The sequence below is a fragment of the Rhynchophorus ferrugineus genome, unplaced genomic scaffold (genome assembly GCF_030347505.1).
Source record: "Rhynchophorus ferrugineus isolate W39M unplaced genomic scaffold, kcgeb_rfMv2 rfM3, whole genome shotgun sequence".
Taxonomy (NCBI): Eukaryota; Metazoa; Arthropoda; class Insecta; order Coleoptera; family Curculionidae; genus Rhynchophorus; species Rhynchophorus ferrugineus.
In genome coordinates, this window is record NW_027472582.1 from 71,992,820 (window position 1) to 72,017,825 (window position 25,006).

Below are 25,006 nucleotides of genomic sequence, written 5' to 3' on the forward strand. Positions count from 1 at the left end.
TCCCAAATTCATGATATTTTATAATAATTTATTAACAGAGAAATAATTCAAAAATTAACAAACATTCTTTTTTTTAATTACTGAAGGAATCATATTGTATTATATAAATGATGATTATAACTTGATTAAATGGCATTTTTCAGTCAAAGTTATACAACCGAACATACAGCTATGTATTATAAATGTCAATTATTTTGACATTTTGACAATCCCGTTCAGTTTTCTTTAGAGCGGTGTAGCGGAAGTTAGGTTTAGGTGCACTCAGTACAAAGAGAAATTCAAGATGCAGAACGATAAAATGGAAGAAGATATCCCTCCTGTTACTCTGGGACAACCTTTAAGTGACTTTTTACTGCAATTAGAAGATTTTAATCCTACTGTAAGTTTTTAAACATTTTTTTTGAGTACATTTCTTATGTTTACGTTCTAAATGTATTTCAGATACCAGACGCTGTTACAGCTTATTATTTAAGATCTTCGGGCTTTGAACCAAAAGATCCAAGGCTACTAAGATTGGTTTCAATTGCGGCTCAAAAGTTTATATCAGATATTGCTAATGATGCTTTACAACATTGTAAAATGCGATCAACTAATACATCCAACAGTCATGGTGGAAATACCAAGGTAAGTTTGTCTTCGTTCAGATATTTTCGATGTTTTTTATTGACTGTTTATTTTTAGAGTTCAAAAGGTATAAAGGATAAAAGATACTGCCTTACAATGGAAGATTTAACACCAGCTTTGGCAGAATTTGGCATTGTTATAAAGAAACCCCATTATTATGTTTAAGTTAATTTTATTATTAGAGTAGATTATAAATTTGAATAAAAATATAATTTAAAAAAAGAGTACTTTGGTAACATTCTATCAGCCCATCACACAAAATATGTTTTTAACTAATTAATTTAATCCAAATATGGTAGTATATAATTATCTACAATTGAAACATTCAAATGCCACTGAAAATGATTTATACCAGGGACAGTAACTACTTTTAATTTCTTCTTTTCATACAGTGTCTTTAGTCCAATTTTATCTTCTGTATATATATCTCTTTGCATCATATTAATTACAGTTCCGTTGCTATCAAAAAATCCAAATTGGCTGAAAGAATTAAAGTAGTATTAAATGTTAATTTTTCAGTTGTCTGCTAAGATTTTACCTTGATTGCCATGGAGTTATTACATTATCATCAGGCCCTCCAATCAAGACCATGTTTTTCAACTTTAATAAAGCGGCTTTAAATTCATCACTTTTATTCGACAATATCTCGTTGTTAACATATGGTAAATAGTTGGAATATTTTAGATATAATTTGTTATGATACGGATCATTCCAATAATTTCCAACTGATGTATGTTGCCCCACTCTAGAATAAAATAGTTCAAATGCTGTTTCTAAAGCAAGCCCAGGGAAATATAAGTGTAAAAATTGTGCTAAAAAAGCATTAATAATTATTGGCATTGTGTCTTGTGGTATTTTAATCTACTTATTTAGAAGTATGTACATACTTCCATATTGGCCAGCCTGAGGCCCACTCAGAGATATGAAATTGTGAACACTATGATTAATATTTGCTTGTAACATTGTTCTTGCTAAAAGAGCACCTTGAGAGTAACCTAAAATACAATGAATAAGAAAAATTAATACTGTAGAACGGGTTAAATTTGTTACCTAATAAATGGACACCAGATGGGTGTATGCTGGTAATATTGTTCAGATTCTCACTTAACTGACTGACTTGATACCACATATTATCTAAGCTAGACCATCCCTCAAATCGATCTATATTATATATAATAGTTCCTGGATGTTTCTACAAAATTATGTACATATAAACATAAACAATAACTTGTGAAATAATATGCATACTTCTTCTATTCTATTCTTTATAATTTCCATAGTTTGTGAACCCGTCAATATCCCATGTAAAAGTACCACTGGTTTGTAAGTTAATGCAAAACTTACACAGGCACTAATAAATACTAATATTTTGTACATCATTTTGAGGCTATATAGTGCTTTTATAAAAATCACAGAAACTAATTTTTATAACTACACGCTGATTTTTGCTGCTAAATTTTTGTTATCATATGGAAGCTGATAAGATTAGCAGTCTACAAAAGAATATCGACAATTCTTTGTTTCCCACCACAGAAAGATTTCACACACTTGCATTGAGTGTTGTTTATTATTTGTTATTCTATTTTCAATAAATTATATTAAAGCCTAACTTCACTGCATCATATTTTATCCATAATCTGTGTTACAACAATATTCTGGAAATTCTGCATTTACAAAATAACTAATATTAACTCAAATTTAATTTTCATAGTAATGTGAAATAATTAGTTGAATTATTTCAATTTATTAATAAATGTTAATTTTGGTACTTTTTTAAAATTTAAGCTGTTTCCTAGCTTGTTCTATAGATGTCTCTCATCAAGCAATTATTTAATAAATATGTCACATCCCTTTCGGATGAAGTTTGTTGATATGTATAAATTAGTCAGATGTGAGTTCCCGTTACCAAAGATATTGTCCTCATTTGACGTTACAATATAGAAAAATGGCGTTAGAAAAAGTGGCCGAACAGTATTTTAAGGACTTGAACCCTATGGCTTCACGAATTTATTCTGATTTGCAAGATACCAAAGAAGCTTATGAGGATTTGTGGACTAATCTCTCAGAAGAGGAAAAAGATCAAATTTTGAATGAAAGTATTATTAAGCCTGAAATATTAGTTAAGTACCATGCTCAAAGTTCTAAAGTTCAAGATGAATATGACTTAGATATAGTGTTGGATGACTCTTTTAGAGATGAACATTCTGCTCCATTTAGTTTTCGCACAAGAAGCCAAAAAAACCTGGCTATTTTCACTGAAACTAAGCCTGTGAAAAAGTCTAATGTGACTAAAAAGAAATCAGCAGCTCCACCTCCTCCCAAGGTAAGTTGGTAATATTATAATTAATTTATATACTAATATGATGTATATTTTAGCCAAGACCCATATCACATTATGCTCAAGATTTAGATTTAGAAGACATATCACATACATCAACTCAGGTCACTCAAGATTTTAAACTACCAAAGACTGGTTTAGATTTTCTTGATAATTGGTAATATTTTTTTAATTTATTTAGAAAAAGTACATTTTTCTATGTAATTATAAGGAATACAATAAAAATAGAGCCAGTAGCAACAAACCTTTGTTCTTCAAGACTGAATGTTATACCGAATTATAATTTTAATTTCTCATCAAACATTTTCAGATAATATCAGGCAGATAATTTTTGATTTATATAAATATGTTTTTTAATATATATGAAATTTTAATACATTTTTATCATTAGTTATAGTTTTTTTTTGTTAAAACTATTGATTAAAGTATATATTTTTATTTAAACATGTACAAAATTTTTGTTGACTAATTTTTTATTTTAAACAGGTTAGAGAATTAGATTAATATAAATAGCTAGCTTGTAAATGTGTTGCTTAATTAGCAATACTAAACTCTGGTTAATTGTAATAAATGGTGAATCAACTACAGCTTTTATATTTTTTAATTAATTGATGATATATCCCATATCTTTGATTAATATCTTTGTTTTAAGATCAACTAAATCGGTAACTAATAAAAATTCAACAAATTTAAAAGGTAACAATGTTAATTATTTCTAGTGGAGACATCTACAGAAAAATCTATTATTTAGAAGGAATACTGGATTACCATTTAATTTGTCTTCTGGAAGTGCATATAGGGTAAAGGAAAATTAAGTGAATTACCTTTGTTATTTGTAACTAAATCATGACTACAGAGAAACTATACTCTATGATCATATACTATACTATACTCACTGCTTAAAGGTTTATGTTTTGTTAATTATGTCAAAAATATTTTTGACATAATTAATATCTGACATTTTGACATTGATATTTTTCAGTGTTATTTAATGGGCTTAATAAAATTTTGACTGAAATAATGTTTAACTCTTCTTTGTCTGATATTGTTTCCTGTATTTTAATTTAAAAGTTAATTTTGATACGGATATCGTCGGGTCCACGAAACATCTGCATTCCTGCAGTAGTAATTATTCATTCGCAACTGGTGCCAAGAGATATTGTTAGTTCATTTAGTTCGTACAAGAAGCAAACGGGCGGTATGGAATATTTTTCAGTGCTAATATTAAAAACAATGTTCGTATATATTTATATTTGCCTTATTTTGCTATCAACGTTTCTCGGGTCGTATTTATCCGCAAAATTATGAATAGCATGCATCAGGAACCAAAATTTAATTAACGAATTTGTGATCAATCTTAATATTCGTTGACATAAAGTTTTGTATTCCAGGGTTTATTTTCAGTTGAGAAATAAACCTTCCTCTATATGTTGTCGTAAATATTTTTAGATATTATATACTTTATTATGCTTAATTTTCGTACGTGTAAACAATATAAGATTCAATTTTTGAGATATGAGGCCAGAAGTTTTGTAGGTTTGGCATCCAAGTTTTTGACATTTACAAGTATGGTGGAATTGTGAATTTGTAGACATTTCAGAAGCTGATGTTTTTCTTAGATTCGGTTTTCTCCTTCAGTGACATTTCCATGAAGATGATACAAAGGAAATTGCGTATGATATTAGGTTTTAAATATTTTACTTCCAGTATTTGAATTGACTGAATTTGACTTATCCAAAGGTCGATTTCTTAATGTTAAATATATTTTTGTTGATACTATAATTTTTATGGATTTAAAAGTTTACTCTCATTTGTTTGAGGGGGGGGGGGTTATTATACTCATTGTGCTTTATGTATGCACTTTTGTTTTATTTATTTTTGATGAAGGTTACTATTTTTTTTTAAGAAAGACAACTTTGTTAGCAGATTTACATAAATAATCAATTTTAACACTGGTACTTTTGGGCGATGATTCTTCAATTTTTTGTACCCTAGTGTTTAATTAATAACCAAAGAATTTTATTAATAATTGCATTAGAAATTGGGAAAAAAAGGTTTCTGTTACCAGAGTAGCGTTAATTGTTATGAAGATTATAATTTCGGTTATATCTGACATTTGACTAGATCACACAAGAATTTTGACAGTGTATAGAACCAGTAAACATACTTATATTGTTTATTATTGTTTTTTCTTTACCATTTGAAAACGATAATTTCAGGATATTGTAAATAAAAAACAAACATTGCTGCTGCTTAACAAATTATATATTCAATATTAAACGTTAACATATACCATTTACATGCCATGTCATCATTATATCATCATTATAAACTCTGTAAGTACTAATGCTACTAATAAGAATGAGATAAAAATAGGAGTATATTAAACATACAAATCATGTCCATTTCCATGCTGTATCATCATCAAGAATGTTATGTCATGCGTAAGATATAGGAATTTATCTCCTGGTGGCTCTGTAGGTCACAATTGTTGAAGGGATAAGGTTCATTCTCCCCAGCCAAAGCAGCAAGTACAACAGCAGCAACAAGAAGGCGGCGACTGCCAACAAGTAACTTGCCATCTCCAAATAGAAAGAGTCGCTATAATAGATTGCCTTTATGGTTCTTATAGTGTAATAGAAAATACCGATTCCATCAACAAAATTCTCTTCATCATCTTCAATAATTTTCTGCAACAGAGCAACAAATAATATATTTTAAGTCAATATAAATTGTTTATAAACATCTAGCTCGATCATACTTAAAAAATGATATCAATGTACAAAAAAATCCATACAATGTTTTCAGGTTATGTCTTCAACAGGTGTCAGATGCGACTTTTTTTGCCAGTTTTGCTGTACTTTTTTTTATTAAAAATAGATAAGCCTTGTTTTTAAAACAATTTTAAATATTCCACAACCATCTTGTTATTTGTGGCCTGTTGTCATAGCATTTAAACTAAGTTACGGTTTGTTGCAAATGTTCTTTGGATGACTTTGTTTTGATATATTGTTATAATAATTATTAAATAGACAAAAATAGAAAATAATTTATTTTGTATCCTGTTCTAAAATTCCTTTCAAGGGTGATACATTGATTTTAGCGATCATCCAAATTTTTGATATCATTTTGGTTGTACGATTTGTCTTTTGCTTCAAAACAGGCCCCAGTTTCGGTGATCACCTCTTCATTCGATGAAAATTTCTTCTCAGTGAGCATTCTTTTGAGATCTGAGAACAGGAAATAGTTGCTGGGGGCCAGATCTGGAGAATGCGGTGGATGAGGAAGCAGTTAGAAGCCTAATTCATGGATTTTTGACATCGTTTTCACTGACTTGTGACACGTTGCATTGTATTGGTCAAGCAGCACTTTATTTTTCTTCAAATGCGGCCGTTTTTCGGCGATTCCGTCCTTCAAATGGTCCAATAACGCTATGCAATAGTTACTGTTGATGGTCTTTCCTTTTTTAATGTAGTCAATGAAAATTATTTCATGCGCATCCCAAAATACAGACGCAATAACCTTGCCAGCGGACTGTTGCGTTTTCCCACGCTTTGGAGCGGGTTCATCGTGTGCAGTCAACTCGGGTGACTGTCGATTGGACATCAGAGTGAAATGATGGAGCCATGTTTCATCCATTGTCACATATCGACGCAAAAACTCGGGTTTATTACTCTTGATCATCTTCAAACACTGTTCTGAATGATCAATTTTTATTTTTTGTGTTAAAAGTGAGCTCGCGCGGCACCCACTTTGCACAGAGCTATCTCGTACCCAAATATTCGTGAATGATATGATGTACACGTTCACTTGATATCTTTAGAGTGTCTGCTATTTCAATCAGTTTCAATTTACAGTCATTCAAAATCATTTTGTGGATTTTTAAAATTTTTTCGTCGGTAACAACCACTTTTGGGCGTCCACTGCGTTTACCGACTTTGGTGCTCATTTCACCACGTCTAAACTTAGCATACCAATCCTTGATGGTTGCTTTTCCTGAGGCAGTGTCCGGAAACTCGGCATCAAGCCAAGTTTTTGCTTGAACTGTATTTTTTCCCTTCCAAAAGCAATATTTTATCAACACGCGAAATTCCTTTTTATTCATTTATTTCACAATAACAAAAGTTGCTTCACTCAAAATGCTATAATTCACAAACTAGTGATCCGACAGCTGTCAAATTTATACAAGCATCTTTTGAGGGTTAGGGATAATTAAAAAACATATGGATTTATTTAGGCCGGGGTCTCTTTAATTGACCTGTTATATTGTTACAGTAATTATTAGATAAATAGGAAAATAATTTATTTCGTAACCTATTCTATGCATATATTTCTCGTAAATAATTTAATGAAACATTCAGTCCCTGTGAGAAATATTTTGATGGTACTTGATGAATGATTAGAGCACTATTTTGAAAACTTGAGAAGAGATGTGTAAGAAAATATGAAACAAAAGAGCTGCTCGGAGAAAATGTTAAGAAGAGATGATGTGATGTTTGGTTATTCGAGAAAAGGAAATAATGCAAGAGGCGTTTCCTCTGGCATTGGTAGTTTAGCTAACAATTGTTAGTGGCATTATAGCACGAGTAGCCAAAATGTTAAGGAAATCTTGATCTGTTTGTTTCTAAGCTTAGACAAGTAATCTCGTTCTATAAAGTTGAGGATTCAACGAAGATATAAAAAATCGATTCATCAATATTTATTCATGTATGCATCACGTTAGACAAAAAGCAAAACACATTAGAACCAAAATAAAACAACTATACTGGTTAGTCGGAAGATACTCCCAACTTGATCTAAAATCAAATAGGTTGATCTATAATACAATTATAAAGGCAATTTGGACCTATGGGGTGCAAATATGGGGTTGCACTAAATATTCAAATCAGTTAGTCATACAGCGCTGTCAAAACAAGGTTCTTCGATTGATTACTAATGCCTATCGCTATGTAACCAATGAAGAACTGTACGATGACCTGGAAATCAAATGGATTTGCGAAGTTGCGCAGGATTTCGCCTTGAAACACGAAAGAAGATTACTAAATCATTCTAACGTGGAAGCAATACAACTGCTGGACAGCGCACAGGATGTCAGGAGATTGAAACGAACAATACCATACGAACTTGTGTCAACATTTAGTGTGTATTATTAGTGTAAACTATAGCTATAAGTTAATAATTAATAAATAATTATAATTTTATAATTGAGGAATACATACTGATGTATTTTCTCGTACTCGTCTTGCTTGCTAATTAATCCAAGCACATAGGAAAAGTAGTAATAAATTAATTGTAATAATAATAATAATTAAGATTGTACTAAGCGTCTCTAATAAAGATGTTATAAAAAAAGTTATTCATGTATGCAATATTATCACGGTATTTATGCTTCAACAACTAAAATTATTTTCTTGCACCTGAACGTATTACAATTGGATAATGTGCACTTACCTCAGGTAGCTTCAGTTTCATTAAAAAAAGGCGAAGCGCTTGATTTGCTTTGAGTTTAGCTTCTAAGATATCATCAGCTTCATGCACACCATTGTCACTTTCAGGAGGAACCATTAGCTTATCATCCTTTAGATGTTTTACTTTCGTTTCGTTGTAAGGATAGATTGCAGTTATATCTTAAAAAAAAAAGAAATTCGTGAAATTCGAATTTCGGGGGTGGCCTTTTATATTTTCGTTATAAGATTGTATATTAATTATTATAATAACTCTTATTCCCTGAAAAGTATTAAAAATATACAGTCGAGCATAGAACCTCCTTTTTTGAAGTCGGTTAATATATATATATATATATATATATATATATATATATATATATATATATATATATATATATATATATATAATATAATAAGTTGTATGTATAGAATAGAATATAGAATACATGTGTATATAATATATATAGTAGATACGTTAAAACGTTTTTTTTTGTGTTAATAATTTAAGTTTCATTAGTTTATTAATGAAATAAACAAATAAACAATATTAATGAAATGATTAATTAATGATTAGATATTACTATAAAACTTTTTTTTTTGGATATGGTTGGGTTCTGGGAAATTGAGTTACTATGCGATTTTATTCATTAAAAAAATATACAATATATTATATTTCTGCTTCACAATATTGGTACTTTGCTTTTTAATAGTTCTATTTTATATATTCAGTCCGCGATGTTTGAAAAATATAAATATTTCAGAGTGCTTGTGCAGTCAGGGCTTTCGTGGTATAAAATATCTAATTGCTTTGCTTTTGTTCGCAAAAATATATTAAAAAAATAATTGACAAATTGTTGGTTTAAAATAAAAATAAATAAAAATAATAGGAAATATAAAAATTGAAAAATTATCTATTATGGAATTCTCACCTATTATGGAATGTTTCGTTATTATCTGCTTTTCATGACCGCTTATCTCTGGTACTACTTCAGCTGACAGTTTAATTGATTTGGTGGGACCTTTTGGTTTACCTAAAACATAGAATGTGAATTAAGTAAAAAAACGCGGCTATTTATTCAAAATTATATTTTTTGAAATCATAAAGTAACAGGTCAATTTAGAAGTCCCCGGCCTACCATAGTTAAACATATTTTTTTAGCAAAATCAGTTTTTTTATTCAACATAATTCCCTTCAAGGGTGATACACTAATTATAGCAACCCTCCAACTTTTCGATAGCATTTTTGTAGTACGATTTGTCCTTTGCTTCAAAATAGGCCTCAGTTTTGACCATCACCTCTTCATTCGACCAAAATTTCTTCCCAGTCAGAATTCTTTTGAGATCTGAGAACAGGCAATAGTCGCTGAGGCCAGATCTGGAAAATACGGTAGATGAGGAAGCAATTTGAAGCCCAATTAATGGATTTTTGACACGATGCATTGTCTTGGCAAAGCAGCACTTTCTTTTCTTTTAAATGCGGCCGTTTTTCGGCTATTTCGTCGTTCAAACGATCCAATAACGCTATGTAATAGTTGCTGTTGATGATCCTTCCTTTTCAAGGTAGTCAATGAATATTATTCCGCCGACTTGGAGCGGGTTCATCGTATGCAGTCCACTCAAATGACTGTCGATTCGGAGTAAAATGACAGAGCCAAAATTCGGGATTATTACGCTTGATCATCTACAAACACTGCTCCAAATCATCAGCTCCTCGTTGTTTTTGGTCAAAAGTGAGCTCGCGCGGCACCTACTTTGCACAGAGCTTTTTCATACCCAAATATTCGTGAATGATATGATGTACACGTTCAGTTGATATCTTTGAAGTGTCTGCTATTTCATTCTGTTTCAATTTACGGTCATTCAAAATCATTTTGTGGATTTTTTAAATGTTTTCGTCGGTAACAACCTCTTTTGGGCGTCCACTACGTTCACCATTTTCGGTGCTCATTTCACAACGTTCAAACTTAGCATAACAATCCTTGTTGGTTGATTTTCCTAGGGCAGTTCAAGCCAAGTTTTTGCTTCAACTCTATTTTTTTTCCTTCAAAACGCAATATGCAAAACACGCGATTTATACACGCATCTTTTGAGGGTTGTGGCTAACTAAAAAACGTATGGATTTAATTCTAGTAGCGCCATCTCTGTGTCCGGCTGGGGACTATTCAATTGACTGGTTAAGTAGTTTAGTTTAATTTTAAATTGTCTTGCTTGCATATTAATACAAGTACAACAGAACGGTAGTAATAAATTACGGGGACTTTTCAGTCTTTAAGATTATTATAAATATTGAAGTTGAATGAATCACTTACCTGCGATTTTAATAACAGAAAGACAATCAAACAGACGAATAAAGCCACTTTGTGATTTATTGTTGTTGAAAAAGACGCGCCTCATTCTTTCCTTACATTTTTGTGACATTTCTTTGATGTTATTCCTGTCAATTTCCGTCCCATTGTTCTCTCCGATAAAAAACAATTGCGTTCTGTTCAAGCTATCGTTGCCAGCATTCCGACCGTTGTCTTCCCGTTTTGCTCGAATGTATTCCTTCAAGACCTGAGGTTGTATTTGCTCTAACATCTCCTTGTCTCGAGTCTTATTTAGGAAATTCCTGATCGATGACGCATTGGCTGTGTTGTGAAAAACCGTGTTTTCTCCGGGTCCGATGATCAGCCGCATTGTCCTCTTCTCTTTTATCGGTGAAAAGTTATCGTTAACTTCCTCGAGTTCTTCGGGTGGTGGTTTAGATGAAGAATTCGAACAGCATGACTTTTTGGGGATATCTGCTACGATCTGGTCAGGATCGACAGCTACGTTTGGGCTATCTGATGATTTACATCCTGTACAGCCTTCTCGTTTCCCAAATATTTTGCTATTTAGCGACTTGAAATTTTCCTTGAAGACTTGGGTAACGTTTCCAATGTCGAAGCTTCTTTTTTGTTGACCTGATGAGTTTTGGGTTGGAATTATGGTGTCCTCGATACTGCGGGATTGATGGTGGTGTTCGGTGTCATTAGCAGCGATGTCAGTACAGTTGTGTGTTGCTGATGACTCACTGAAATAACGTTAGTATATATTAAATTCTGCTGAAAAGTAAATTATAATAAAGAAGTACAGGTTTCAGTTAAAGCAATTACGGGAATAGTATTAAGAGTATTAGTAAAATTTTCATATTCTGATATTAAGTTAGGAGATTCTATAGTTCGGAGGGTTTCAAATACTATCAATATCTGCCATTAATATTATTAATAATGGTAACAATGAAGGCCACAACGGTAGGTTGATTTTTTAACAGTGCTGTAGACAAATTTTTACAATAACAACTATTGTGTTTCGTGTCCTATTGTGATACTGTCTGGCAACCAATGCATTTTGTTTTTAGTTGTGATGCAGTAAACAATATTCGCAATTAACGTCAGGTATTTGAAATATCATTTACAAAGTAAATATTTAGAGGTAATTGATTTGCAAATATTAATATATATTTATACTAGCGACCCGCCCCAGCTTCGCACGGGTGCAATGCTGATACTAAATTAAATACACTACAGAAAAAATATGAACGTTGTATATAAAAACATAGCGGCCCGCTCCGACTTTGCACGGGCATAAAAAATATATGCCTATGTCACTCAGTGAAAACATGATTAAAATCGATCCAGTATTTTTGGTTCTTTCATTACTGCCCTTGGCCTGCACGCATTAAATTTGGAGTAAAACAATTCCTCTTTCCCTATACTTACTATGAAGATTTCCTGCTATCTTTGGAATATCTAAATTCATACAATTTTTATTACATTACACATTTTTAAACGCAAATTTTAAATTTGTAATATCTCCGAAAATATTTGTTTAATTTACATGCTGTAAGGAACCATATTGATCTATATTAATTGCACACTGTATTTAAGGTACTTAATTCGATAAGGATTAATGCCGTATTGCTTAAAATAGCTTCGTAAATAAGCCATTTTCTCACGTAAAAAGTAAACAATAAAAATGGTTAATGTGGGTTATCCCTAAAAGATAAACATATACCATCGCGGACTTTTTTGTAGACCTTTTTATGGTGTACAATACTGTAGTACATTAATTTGATCTAACTCGTAGGGTTAGGCAGCGTTTTTGCTAATTGCTAAATAAGCCTAAAAAAATAGGTTAATTTACGACATCACGTTAGAAACCTCTAAAATTAGCAATGTTGCCTTAGTATATTATGCATGTATTATACATATAAACCTTCCTCTTGAATCACTCTATCTATTGAAAAAAACCGCATCAAAATCTGTTGCGTAGTTTTAAAGATTTAAGCGCACATAGGGATATAGGGACAGAAAAGGCGACTTTGTTTTATACTATGTAGTGATTAGAATTAGGTATTTGAATTACAAATAATTAAAATATTGTCCAATCCCACCCATATAGAACAACGCCTTGGTTGGCTAAGTACCTTGGTATCAAATCTTCGTTGGAAGGGGCACATTAAAACAAAGCGTTAAAATGATTAACCCATTTGATTTAGCATCAGTGAAGTGTATTTATGAGAAAACCGCAATGTGACCATTATTACTACAGAATATTAAGTAAGCACTGACGGGTTTTCATAGAATTCAATTATATACTCCTTGCAATTAAACAGTCCATGCATGTCATAGATGACGTCAAATGTACTGTCAATTTCAGTTTGTAAAAATGCGAAATTCTTTTTAAATTCGATTCGGATCTTTCCTTCTCATTTTACCTTATTTAAAAAGAGACAGAGTGCTGTCTAATACAACTAATGAACGGAACACGTAACTGCATTAGATTATAATTGTAGTGATATAATTCGATTGGTACACTGTTGCCAAATGTCCATAAAATTCTCCAAATCATTAGTCATCCTTGTAAACTAGAATTTTAAGATAATGCGACCTGCTGAAGTCATACATTTTGATGACGTACATTGACTCTTTTAGTGGGTAGGCCATAGTTTAGTCGGAAACAAAGCTAATAATTAAGTTAAAAAAATAAAAAATAATTTTTACAATATTTTTTGTCATATTTAACAAATGAACATGAGATATCTTCGCAGGTTGTTTCAAGTTTAACAGGCTGCACGATTAAAAATCTGTTTAGAACAACAGTCGAACCCATCGAAACCGCAACAAAACCACACCGAAATGTTTTCGTATGAATTTGAAAACTTCCCAAGTTTATCTTCTTGATAAATTTTTATCGGCTTCCGCGGCCATTATAAAGCGAAATAACTAGAACCGACGGGGAACTTCTCGAAAAAGTTCCTGCAAATATTTGAGTACTTAGTTCGGCTATTTTAATTGCCCTCTCCGGACAAACAGCACCCGCTTCCGCGTCTTCGATCAAAGTTATTCTTCGATTTTATCAAACACAACCACTAGGCTTGAGTATATAATGGGGGAGCGAAAAATTCATCCATGTTTTTAATTAAATCGTGCTTGTTTGATTCGTATTTTACCCATGTGCCATTGATTAATTATAACCAGTGGTCGTCAAGCGGAGCAATATCTGGAGAATATGGTAGGTGCATAGAGTAAATATGGAGGTTTTACTTAAATAGGTGAAACTTTTTGACTGGTTCATTTGAATTAGCTTACGAAGGCATTTGATTGGTTCATTTCTATAACGCGATTGTTTGTTTCAGTTTGTTTACGATGCCATTTTTATGTGTCTGATATAAAGTACGACCAGCATTCTTGTGTCTTAAATATAATCACTATTATTCAATTTTAATGTATCTTCATTCTCAAAAGTTTGTTGGACAAAAAGCAAAACACATTAGAACCAAAATAAAACAACTATACTGGTTAGTCGGAAGATACTCTCAACTTGATCTAAAATCAAAGAGGTTGATCTATAATACAATTATAAAGCCAATTTGGACCTATGGAGTACAAATATGGGAATGCACTAAAAATTCAAATCAACTAGTCACACAACGCTGTCAAAACAAGGTTCTTCGATTAATTACCAATGCCTATCGCTACGTAACCAACGAAGAACTGCACGATGACCTGGAAATCAAATGGATTTGCCAATTTATCCAAGATTTCGCCTTGAAACACGAAAGAAGATTACTAAATCATACTAACGTGGAAGCAATACAACTGCTGGACGGCGCGCAGGATGTCAGGAGAATGAAGCGAAAAAACCCATACGAACTTATACAAAGTGTATAGCTTTAGTGTAAACTATAGCTATAAGTTATTATAATTTTATAACTGACGAATACATATTGATGTATTTTCTCGCACTCGTCTTGCTTGTGAATTAATCCAAGTACATAGGAAAAGTAGTAATAAATTAATTGTAAATTAAGATTGTACTAAGTATATCTAATAAAGATGTTATAAAAAAAAATAAAAAAATCTCAAAAGCGTTGTGCATCCAATGTATGTGCGGAAATAAAAACCAGACGTAGTTTTCCTTGGAAGAAACACTCCAAGTTAGCACGAATAAGGATGTGTGTGACTTATCATTGCTTTTTTTTATATTATTATTTACAGGATACAGAACAGAAGAAATCATAAACATATTACCCACACTCTAAATCCAAAATGTGTTTAAATGAGGCAATGGTCTCATATATTTATACTACATGAAAAGTTTTTATTACCCTTTAAAAAGTGCCATTCATTTAAAACTTAATTATTTTGAAGGGTTCATTTACTTGAACCAAATGTATATTGGTCAAGATACTTATAATTAATATTTTGGCTTAAGGCTCTTTAACCGAGATAAGTTTTTCAACAAGGATGTTAATAAAATACATTAATATAAAATAATATAATAAAATTTGCAACCCAACAAGGTGAGCTTCACTACATAGTATAAAACAAAGTCGCCTTTTCTGTCCCTATATCCCTATGTGCGCTTAAATCTTAAAAACTACGCAACGGATTTTGATGCTTTTTTTTTCAATAGATAGAGTGATTCAAGAGGAAGGTTTGTATGTATAATACATGCATAATATACTAAGGCAATATTGCTAATTTTAGAGGTTTCTAACGTGATGTCGTAAATTAACCTATTTTTTAGGCTTATTTAGCAATTAGCAAAAATGCTGCCTAACCCTACGAGTTAGATCAAATTAATGTACTACAGTATTGTACACCATAAAAAGGTCTACAAAAAAGTCCGCGATGGTATATGTTTATCTTTTAGGGATAACCCACATTAACCATTTTTATTGTTTACTTTTTACGTGAGAAAATGGCTTATTTACGAAGCTATTTTAAGCAATACGGCATTAATCCTTATCGAATTAAGTACCTTAAATACAGTGTGCAATTAATATAGATCAATATGGTTCCTTACAGCATGTAAATTAAACAAATATTTTCGGAGATATTACAAATTTAAAATTTGCGTTTAAAAATGTGTAATGTAATAAAAATTGTATGAATTTAGATATTCCAAAGATAGCAGGAAATCTTCATAGTAAGTATAGGGAAAGAGGAATTGTTTTACTCCAAATTTAATGCGTGCAGGCCAAGGGCAGTAATGAAAGAACCAAAAATACTGGATCGATTTTAATCATGTTTTCACTGAGTGACATAGGCATATATTTTTTATGCCCGTGCAAAGTCGGAGCGGGCCGCTATGTTTTTATATACAACGTTCATATTTTTTCTGTAGTGTATTTAATTTAGTATCAGCATTGCACCCGTGCGAAGCCGGGGCGGGTCGCTAGTGATTTTATAAATAAGAGATTATCATGCTTGTTTTATTATATTGTTAATAAATGCTTAAGCTGTCCTTTTAACTCCTCGATATTACCATAATAAAAGCACAGCAGTAATTTTGAAATATATCTAATGTTTTAATTTTTTGTTGCTGTTTTTTAAAGTACTACTTTTTGGTATGTTTTCTCCATTCTGACGTATATCATACGATTTAACTGTTTTAATTATTCCATCCATTATCCTTAATTTTCGCCATAACATTGTAAAAATAATAATAACTTGCATCAATACATTTTTGTGTTGAACAAGTAGATAATATATGTATACTGAATAATGAATACTCAGTTATATGTTCAGCTTTTAAAACACTTTTGTTTGGATTCTTTTTTTGCCTGTATGGATGTAGTTGACGAATCCATTTTCTATTAACAATTATGTATAATAATTATGTTAATTAGTTTTCTGGAAATTCAGTAGCCTTTAAGAGTTAAATATTAACAAAGAAAGAATGAAAGAAAAATTTGTATTATGAAAATACGTATATTTACTACTCAACTGCATTCAGCTCGTGTAATGAGAAGTAGAAAAAAGCGACAAGACCTTAGGATGGCAGATGAGATTCTGCCGAAACTTAAAACTCATCGTCCTCGCAAAACTAATGTTAATTAACTATTAGACCTAAGAACCAAACGTGGATGGAAGCTCCGAAAACTACCTCAAAATATAGCACCCACATAAGCTTTAAAAATAATAACATTGCAATTAAAAAACTGTTTGAGTTAACAGATTTCTATATATTTGGGTTCCATAGAAAGGATTCCAATAATAAAAATAAGGGATTTTATTTTATTATATACGATTATTATTGCAGTTATAATAAATTACTGGACCAAAAATAAATGGCCGTCAAGGAAGTTTCCAGGCTTCTCAGAAACAAAGGTGAAGGAAGATGTATCAACGCACATCAACAATTCAACAAGACCGTGGCAGATCTTGAAAAAGAAAGGTTTGCTTTACAGGAGGTTATAGAAAAATTTTTGGTTAACTACTAGAATTAAATCAGTTTATTTCTTAGTTAGCCCTAACCCTCAAAAGATGCGTGTATACATTTGACAGCTGTCGGATCATTAGTTTGTGAATTATAGCATTTTGAGTGAAACAACTTTTGTTATTGTGAATAAATGGATAAAAAGGAATTTCGCGTGTTGATAAAATATTGCTTTTTGAAGGAAAAAAATACAGTTGAAGCAAAAACTTGGCTTGATGCTGAGTTTTCGGACACTGTTCCAGGAAACTCAACCATCAAGGATTGGTATGCTAAGCGTAGACATGGTGAAATGAGCACCGAATATGGTGAATGCAGTGGACGTCCAAAAGAGGTTGTTACCGACGAAAACATTTAAAAAATCTACAAAATGATTTTGAATGACCGTAAATTGAAATTGAATGAAATAGCAGACACTCTAAAGATATCAACTGTACATCAACGTGTACATCATATCATTCACGAATATTAGGGTATGAGAAAGCTTCACTTTTGATCAAAAACAACGAAGAGTTGATGATTCGGAGCTGTGTTTAAAGATGAGCAAGTGTAATAAACCCGAGTTTTTGCATCGATATGACATTGGATGAAACATGGCTCCATCATTCCACTCCGAAGTCCAATTAACAGTCATTTGAGTGAACTGCACACGATGAACCTTGTCTGAACCGTGGGAAAACGCAATAGTCGGCTAGCAAGGTTATGGCGTCTGTATTTTGGGATGAGGACGGAATAATTTTCATTGACTACCTTGAAAAAGGAAGGACCATCAACAGCGGCTATTACATAGCGTTATTGGACCGTTTGAAGTACGAAATCCCCGAAAAACGGCCGCATTTGAATAAAAAGAAAGTGCTGTTTCACCAAGACAATGCACCGTGTCACAAATCAGTGAAAACGACGGAAAAAATCCGTAAATTGGCCTTCAGCGACTATTTCCTGTTGTCAGATTTCGAAAGAATGCTCACTGGGAAGAAATTTTCGTCGAATGAAGAGGTAATCGCCGAAACTGAGGCCTATTTTGAAGCAAAGGACAAATCGTACTACAAAAATGGTATCGAAAAGTTGGAGGGTCGCTATAATGAGTGTATCACCCTTGAAGGGAATTATGTTGAATAAAAAAACTAATTTTGCTAAAAAATATGTTTTATTTTGGTAGGCCAGGCACTGTTTAATTGACCTGTTAGGTTGATTAATGACTCTAAATGTATATATTTTTCATTATCACGTAGGTTGCTTTTTGGAAAATTAGAGAGATCTGAGTGAAAATAAATGGGAATGATTTTATAAGGAGATTAAAGAAATAGAGAAAATATACCAAGGATAATGGAGCATTTCAAGCATATCAGATTACTGTTGGATGCTTTAGAGAGATCTTAAACATTTCTTCCAACAAGTGAAACAAAGTGAACGTGTTTTCTAGTGAATGTATATTAGATAAAAAATATCTATCGCTAATGGTTAATCGTTAATAAAATAATATGTTTCAAGTTTATTCTGTTTCATTTTAATGTAATAGCTCGTTTAATATAATTACCCAAATTTCATGTTGGCTACGTATTATCCGACTCTGTACACAACATTAAAAACCCACGCTTTATCATCATAAAAGTATTGATAAGTTTTGCATTGTTATTTAGTACCTCTTATCTATTGAAAGCCGCTGTGAGTGGTTTTTAAAATAATGCCAGTCTGTCTTATAGTTATTATTTATGTTTTTATTTGTAGCTAAGTTATATATAATAAAATAACAAAAGCTGCCTTGTTTAAATGGTTACCATTCGCAAACTGAACCGTACAGTGACTTGAAGATTATATTTTCGAACAATATTATACTCTAGGTACTTGTTAAACAATATTTTTATAGGGAAACATTTAACCAAAATATCAGATTAAATATCTAAACGTATAAAAATAGCTTGATTAATTCGACTAATTAATTAAGATTAATTGCATATTTGTTTAGTAAAAATCTTAATAAATTAAATAATTGGAATTTAGCGTGATCACACTGGAGATGTGATAATGTTTTGGTCAGATTTTTGTTGTTATTTACATAAATAATGGGAATATTTTGCTTTTAAAATAATAGAATAGAGTGTTAGCATGTTTTCGTTAAATTATATTACTTTTTACACGAAATTGTTTTAAGTAAATAAATAATATACAAATAATGAACGAATAATGTTTTGTCTAAGCAAGCATAGTTATGGAAGTATTATATATCAATAGCCATTAGGTTTTTATAATTTTGTGAACATTTAGTTATGTTTCATTAATACCAACACACCAGTTTGGGTATATTAACAAGCATTAAACAATTGACCAGGTCCTTAGTATAACAGGTGTTATTGAAAAAGTCTACGAAAGTAAAAAAAGTATGCTCAGCTATATTCTTAGATATAGCACAAGCCTTCGATAAGGTTTGCCATGAAGGCCTTGTTTATAAACTACAGAAAATGTTACCGAAACAACACACCGAACCACTAAAATCGTACATTACAGCCAGATTGTTTATAGTTAAACAAGAGGAAGCTTACTCTACATTAAAAGAAGCTAAAGCAGGTATACTACAAGGAAGTATACTGGGGCCAATGCTCTATCTACTCTACACTTGTGATACATTACAAATGGAGAATATTACGATGGCTGCATTTGCTGATGATACTGATATTATAGCTGTTGGAGACAATATTGAAGAAGCCACATGAAAATTACAATAGGTCACGATTACAAGTGACAATATAAATAATTGTACATAAGCTTGGAAAATAAAAATTAACGAAAGTAAATCGGTGCATCTGCAGTTCACCTACAATCGTAGATCGTACCGTACAAGTACCAATAGCATTAAATAATACTGTCATTCTATATAGCAACGACGCTAAATATCACGGAATGAATCTTGATGCAAAGCTTCGCAAAACATATAAAGAAGAAAAGAAAAGAACTGGAATTGAAATCTAGGAAAATGTATGGGCTAATTGGAAGAAAATCACAATTATCAGTACATAATAAATTGCAACTATATGAGCAAATACTGAAACCTATATGGACGTACTACGGAGTTCAATTATAAAGATATTCTGCAAAGAGTAACATAAAAAGTATACAAATTTTTCAGAACAAAGTCCTGAGAAGTATTGTGGGCGCATCCAAATACTGCAGGACTGACTACCTAACAGACATCGAGACCTTCAGATTGCCACAGTCAGTCAAGAAATCAAGAGAACTGAAAAGGGGCATGAGGAAAGACTCCATTCTCATTGTAACTTTTGGATACCACCAGAGCAGGACACAGACTCAAAAGAATCAAATCATCTGACATTGTGTGGTGTTGTGTAGTGAGGTACATTTAATAAAAAATGCAGCAGTGTCATGTATAACATTATTTCACCAGAGACTGAGATAGGGACGATGGGTCCTCCTAGTTATATACCTAGATTTAAGTTATCATACTAGTAACAATGTTATAGTTAAATAATAAAAAAAGTGGATGTAGTACCTCATAATAAACTATATCCAACTATTTCTAAAAACTATATTTAATTTTAACCTTTTTAAGATACTTTATAAAAAAAAATTTAAAATTAATTTCGTCAAATAAACCCAACCAGTCCTTGTTTTCATATTTTTTAGTTTTTTCAAAGGTTTTTTTATCTCTCATAGTACTAAAGGCAGAAATAGAATGAAGCAGATTATACATAAGATATTTGCACATAATACTGCTTTGATGGAACCACCTGCGATTAGGAAGCCGACAAGAAATGGAGAAGAAATCTTTTAATTTAGTATTTTAAAAATTTAAAAATATGATTTCGTTAAACTGCACTACTCAGACCGAATTTGATGTCCATTGATCATTTTGTGAATATATTTAAATGAAAAGCGTTTATCGTCAATAATTGCTAAAATTAAAAAAAAATCATCATTTAAATTATGATGTAAGTTTTTGTATATAAAAACTCAGTTTCTGTATATTTGTGCTTGTAAATCTTGCAAAGTTCAAGATGACTTGACCAAAAATTTTCCCGAAATACTAAAAAAAAATTTATAGGAGAATGTTTCTGTATAATCGAGAATATTGCATATACTTTAACACTTATAAGATATAGGTATATGAATGGACACGAAAGATTCAAGAAAATTCTGTCGTAATTTTCATTACACGTCTAATAATTTATGTCAGATGGAACTACATATCTTGTTTAACTCCTTTCAAATATATATTTATCTGCTTCATATTTGTATTTAAATTCAGATTCAATAACAAAAAAAATAATTAGAATTACAATTAATAACGATTATATGTGTTATTAATGGAGACAATCTAGATATTTAATAAAAGTTAGTTTGAGGCAATCTTACCAGCAGAAGTAGAAACCCACAAAAATCACCAGGGCACATTTCATTGCCCTCATCTTGGCCAGGGAGAGACAACTACAACGAAGGCCTCTATGAAAAAAAGCCTTTATATACTCAACATTCGTGGCCCTCTCTTTCTTTTGACTAGCTGACTCTGCAGGTCTGGTTCAATTCCCGAGTTACTTGCTGAAATATAGACCTCATGGAAATCTTCCGTCTTTGTCTTACTAGTTTGATTAATACATATGCGAGGTGAATTGTCTACGAAAATTCCAATAAACGAACAAGGTTGATACGAGGTGTACGTGTTTGGGTTAGTGCAGGTACAAGGTTTAATTTTTATTGAGGAAAAAATGACGTATGCATCGCAGAACGGCGTGCAAATAGTTCTGATATCAATAGTGAGAACAATGGAGCGATAAGCGATGTTCAGAATGAAATGGTAAAAGGAATGCAATTATTAACAGCTAGATTGATATATCTGTTTCATAAGTATTATATAAATATATAACATAAGTATTTTGTTCTATTATATTTTCATTTAAAATATTTTACCAAGAAATGTAATATAAATGGTCAGAATTTTTTTCTCTTTATCTGCCCAGAGGGCAATAAGCGTATTTTTTACGCTTATATTATATATACATGGCATGTAGAAAACTATTTCATTAAATGATCTCCTTTATAAAATACTATTTTAATCAATTAAACTTATTATAATGTCTATAAATGTAAAATAATCAGATCGGATGGTGTTAGACGTTTTAGTCTACGCACTTCTCCGTCACTTCGCATATATAACTGATTAGCAAGTACTTTGGGATGCATTGACACTCTAATTACAGTTGTTATTGGTTATAGAAGAATATCGCTTTGTATTACTTCATTTAAAATATAGTATGGTATCGACATTAGTATCGACGAAACTTTTTATTTTGGAGCCGTTGTCTGATGGTTATATTAAACTTGGTAGCAGTTATCCATAGTTGAATTCCATATGACCAAATAGGGTTGGGTATAGATCTATACAATAATATCTTGATATCTAATGACTTGACAAGGTCCACAAAATAATAGATGTTATTGAAAAAGCCTACGAAAGTAAAAAAGTATGCTCAGCCATAATCTTATATGTAGCCCAAGACTTCGATAAGGTTTGGCATGAAGGCCTTGTTCATAAACTACAGAAAATGTTACCAAAACAACACACTGAACTACTAAAATCGTACATTACGGCCAGAATATTTAGAGTTAAACAAGAAGAAGCTTACTCTACAATAAAAGAAGCTAAAGCAGATGTACCACGAGGAAGCGTACTGGGCAAGGCTTTACCTACTCTACACTTGTGATTTACTATAAATGGATAATATTATGATGGCTACATTTGCTGATGTTACTGTGATTATAGCTATCGGAGAAAATAAGGAAGAAGCCACACAAAAATTATAACAGGCAAATGACAATATAAAGAATTGGACACAAGCTTGAAAAATAAAAATCAACGAAAGTAAATCTGTGCATGTGCAGTTCACCTACAATCAGACCGTACAAGGACCAATAACATTAAATAATACTGTCATTCCATATAGCAACAACGCTAAATATCTCGGAATGAATCTCAATGCAAAACGCTTCGCTGGAAGGAACATATAAAGAAGAAAAGAAAAGAACCGGAATTAAATTGTAGGAAAATGTATTGGTGAATTGGAAGAAAATCACAATTTTCAGTACATAATAAATTTCTCATCAGTACATAATAAATTGCTATTATATAAGCAAATACTGAAACCTATATGAACATACGGAGTTCAATTATGGGGATGTTCTGCAAAGAACAACATAAACAAAATACAAATTTTTCAGAAAAAAGTCCTAAGAAATATTGTGGGCGCACCCAAATACTACAGGACTAACTAACTACATCGAGACCTTCAGATACCCACAGTCAGTTAAGAAATCAAGAGAATTGCAAGGGGGCATGAGGAAAGACGCCATTCTCATGAGAATATTGAAGTATTGTAACTTTTGGATACCACCAGAGTAGGACACCGACTCAAAAGAATCAAACCATCTTATGTAGTGTTGTTTAGTGAAGTGCATATAATAAAAAATACGGCAGTGACATGCATAAACATTATTTCACCAGAGACTGAGATAGGGCCGATTGGTCCTTCTAGTTATATACCTAGATTTACGTTATCTTAACGACAAATTGTAGGTTAGCCAGAAACGATTAGTAATAATGTAATAATTAAATAACAAAAAAAATTGATATAGGCTGGTGGACATATTCTTCTACGGAGCGTAAAAGTTATATGACTGGATTTAGTTTCGTTGGCTTTTATACGCTCTTTTCAGCCATATTTGTATTTGATTTATGTGTGTTTGTAGGTTAATTAATACTATGGCTCGATCTTCATACCCAGATTCTTAGAAATGTATTAGGTGTTTTATTGTTGGGAAGAAATCCACACTAGGACTAATGCTACTGTCTAGAAATCCACATTGGAACTAGGAACTTCAGTTAACTAAATAAAAATTATATTTTCTTGAAGATTATTAACTGCAATTATTCTTCAGGTTTTTTGTAATGGCCCTAAAAGCTGTCTGTAAGGGTGAAAAATCATCGAGCCTGTATTCGCCAAGGAAATGGAGCCAAACCATTGTTTCTCAACATAATAGTTTATGCATTTATAAAAAAAGGCATGCGTTTTTTTATTTACGAATATATTATTATATTTGACTAACTGAAAGGGTTCTTGATGATTGGAAAACTGCCTTGGTCTATCCACTACATAAGAAGGGAGGCAGAGCTGACGTAAATATTTACAGAGGGGTCTCCTTTTTGCTAGTCACCTATGAAATTTTCCCGCAATGTCTCCTGGACCGACACTAGAACAACTTGAATGAAAAATTGGTGAACAGAACAAACAATAATTTTAAAAATAATTCTTAGATAACAGACACTTTATAATACGGAGTGAACTATTTCGTCAAGTCTTATTGTGAATCTTTCAGTTTCCTTTATCGAGTTCAATATGATGTTACAAACTTCTTGATAATATTTGAAGTCATTCAAACTAACAGAATTTTATTGTTTGAGGAGCAGACACTGATTGATGATGAATTCATCAAACTCAACAAACAAATTCATGAATGCTTTTTAGCTACAAAACGACTTTAACTACCCGAATCATGCCTTTCACGACTGGATAGTTTCTTGAAGATGGAGGATTAACTTTTCAATGAGCGTTCTTTTTGATGTTATAGCATATTTTACTATTTCTCCATTCAAAAAGTCTTAATGGAGTTCATAGCTTGGAGAGTCTGAACTCGATTAACAACTGTAATATTATTTTATTGTGAGAAGTTTGGGATGTTTTTACTTTTATGTTTATCCATGTATTATTTATTATTGTTTTTGGCAAACAAATATTCCAATTTTGAAAAGGGTGATTACCTTGCCTAAGAATTACCCTGAATGTGA

General features: G+C 31.7%; 4 protein-coding genes across 6 annotated transcripts in view; 2 read left to right on the forward strand and 2 right to left on the reverse strand.

Moving 5' to 3' along the window:
• Nucleotides 1-209: 209 nt before the first annotated feature.
• On the forward strand, nt 210-1,389 carry LOC143192341 (transcription initiation factor TFIID subunit 10). The gene is made up of 3 exons (XM_076397617.1): nt 210-379; nt 442-624; nt 682-1,389. Exons 1-3 carry the CDS (start codon nt 284-286, stop codon nt 787-789), a joined length of 387 nt encoding a protein of 128 aa, XP_076253732.1. The 5' UTR covers nt 210-283; the 3' UTR covers nt 790-1,389.
• On the reverse strand, nt 783-2,144 carry Ppt2 (Palmitoyl-protein Thioesterase 2). The gene is made up of 5 exons (XM_076397615.1): nt 1,873-2,144; nt 1,675-1,816; nt 1,512-1,619; nt 1,163-1,436; nt 783-1,104 (listed from the first exon to the last, which is right to left on the reverse strand). Exons 1-5 carry the CDS (start codon nt 2,002-2,004, stop codon nt 906-908), a joined length of 855 nt encoding a protein of 284 aa, XP_076253730.1. The 5' UTR covers nt 2,005-2,144; the 3' UTR covers nt 783-905.
• Nucleotides 2,145-2,456: 312 nt separating this feature from the next.
• Nucleotides 2,457-3,547, forward strand: LOC143192340 (uncharacterized protein C1orf198 homolog). The gene is made up of 2 exons (XM_076397616.1): nt 2,457-2,947; nt 3,001-3,547. The coding sequence occupies exons 1-2, from the start codon at nt 2,570-2,572 to the stop codon at nt 3,121-3,123; spliced, it is 501 nt and encodes a 166-aa protein (XP_076253731.1). The 5' UTR covers nt 2,457-2,569; the 3' UTR covers nt 3,124-3,547.
• A 1,662-nt stretch (nt 3,548-5,209) lies between these two features.
• The window catches only part of LOC143192338 (uncharacterized), a 380,442-nt gene continuing 360,645 nt past the window's right edge, over nt 5,210-25,006 (reverse strand). For 2 of the 3 annotated variants that reach the window (XM_076397614.1, XM_076397613.1), the window contains exons 3-6: nt 10,719-11,461; nt 9,339-9,440; nt 8,414-8,589; nt 5,210-5,652 (exon numbers count right to left, since the gene is read on the reverse strand). In XM_076397614.1, coding sequence (XP_076253729.1) covers nt 5,422-5,652; nt 8,414-8,589; nt 9,339-9,440; nt 10,719-11,461 — 1,252 coding nt within the window. In that variant the 3' untranslated portion in view covers nt 5,210-5,421. Of the gene's footprint in view, nt 5,653-8,413; nt 8,590-9,338; nt 9,441-10,718; nt 11,462-21,522; nt 21,662-25,006 lie in introns of those variants that run through there. The other variant, XM_076397612.1, reaches the window with a different exon arrangement.

Excerpts from the sequence above, each read along its gene's own strand:
- LOC143192341 (XM_076397617.1), top strand. The coding sequence starts at position 284 with ATGCAGAACGATAAAATGGAAGAAGATATCCCTCCTGTTACTCTGGGA. Across the intron at positions 380-441 it reads TAGAAGATTTTAATCCTACT|ATACCAGACGCTGTTACAGC; the intron begins GTAAGTTTTTAA and ends AATGTATTTCAG. Across the intron at positions 625-681 it reads GTCATGGTGGAAATACCAAG|AGTTCAAAAGGTATAAAGGA; the intron begins GTAAGTTTGTCT and ends GTTTATTTTTAG.
- Ppt2 (XM_076397615.1), bottom strand. The coding sequence starts at position 2,004 with ATGATGTACAAAATATTAGTATTTATTAGTGCCTGTGTAAGTTTTGCA. Across the intron at positions 1,817-1,872 it reads TAAAGAATAGAATAGAAGAA|AAACATCCAGGAACTATTAT; the intron begins GTATGCATATTA and ends ATAATTTTGTAG. Across the intron at positions 1,105-1,162 it reads ATAACTCCATGGCAATCAAG|CCAATTTGGATTTTTTGATA; the intron begins GTAAAATCTTAG and ends TAATTCTTTCAG.
- LOC143192340 (XM_076397616.1), top strand. The coding sequence starts at position 2,570 with ATGGCGTTAGAAAAAGTGGCCGAACAGTATTTTAAGGACTTGAACCCT. Across the intron at positions 2,948-3,000 it reads CAGCTCCACCTCCTCCCAAG|CCAAGACCCATATCACATTA; the intron begins GTAAGTTGGTAA and ends TGTATATTTTAG.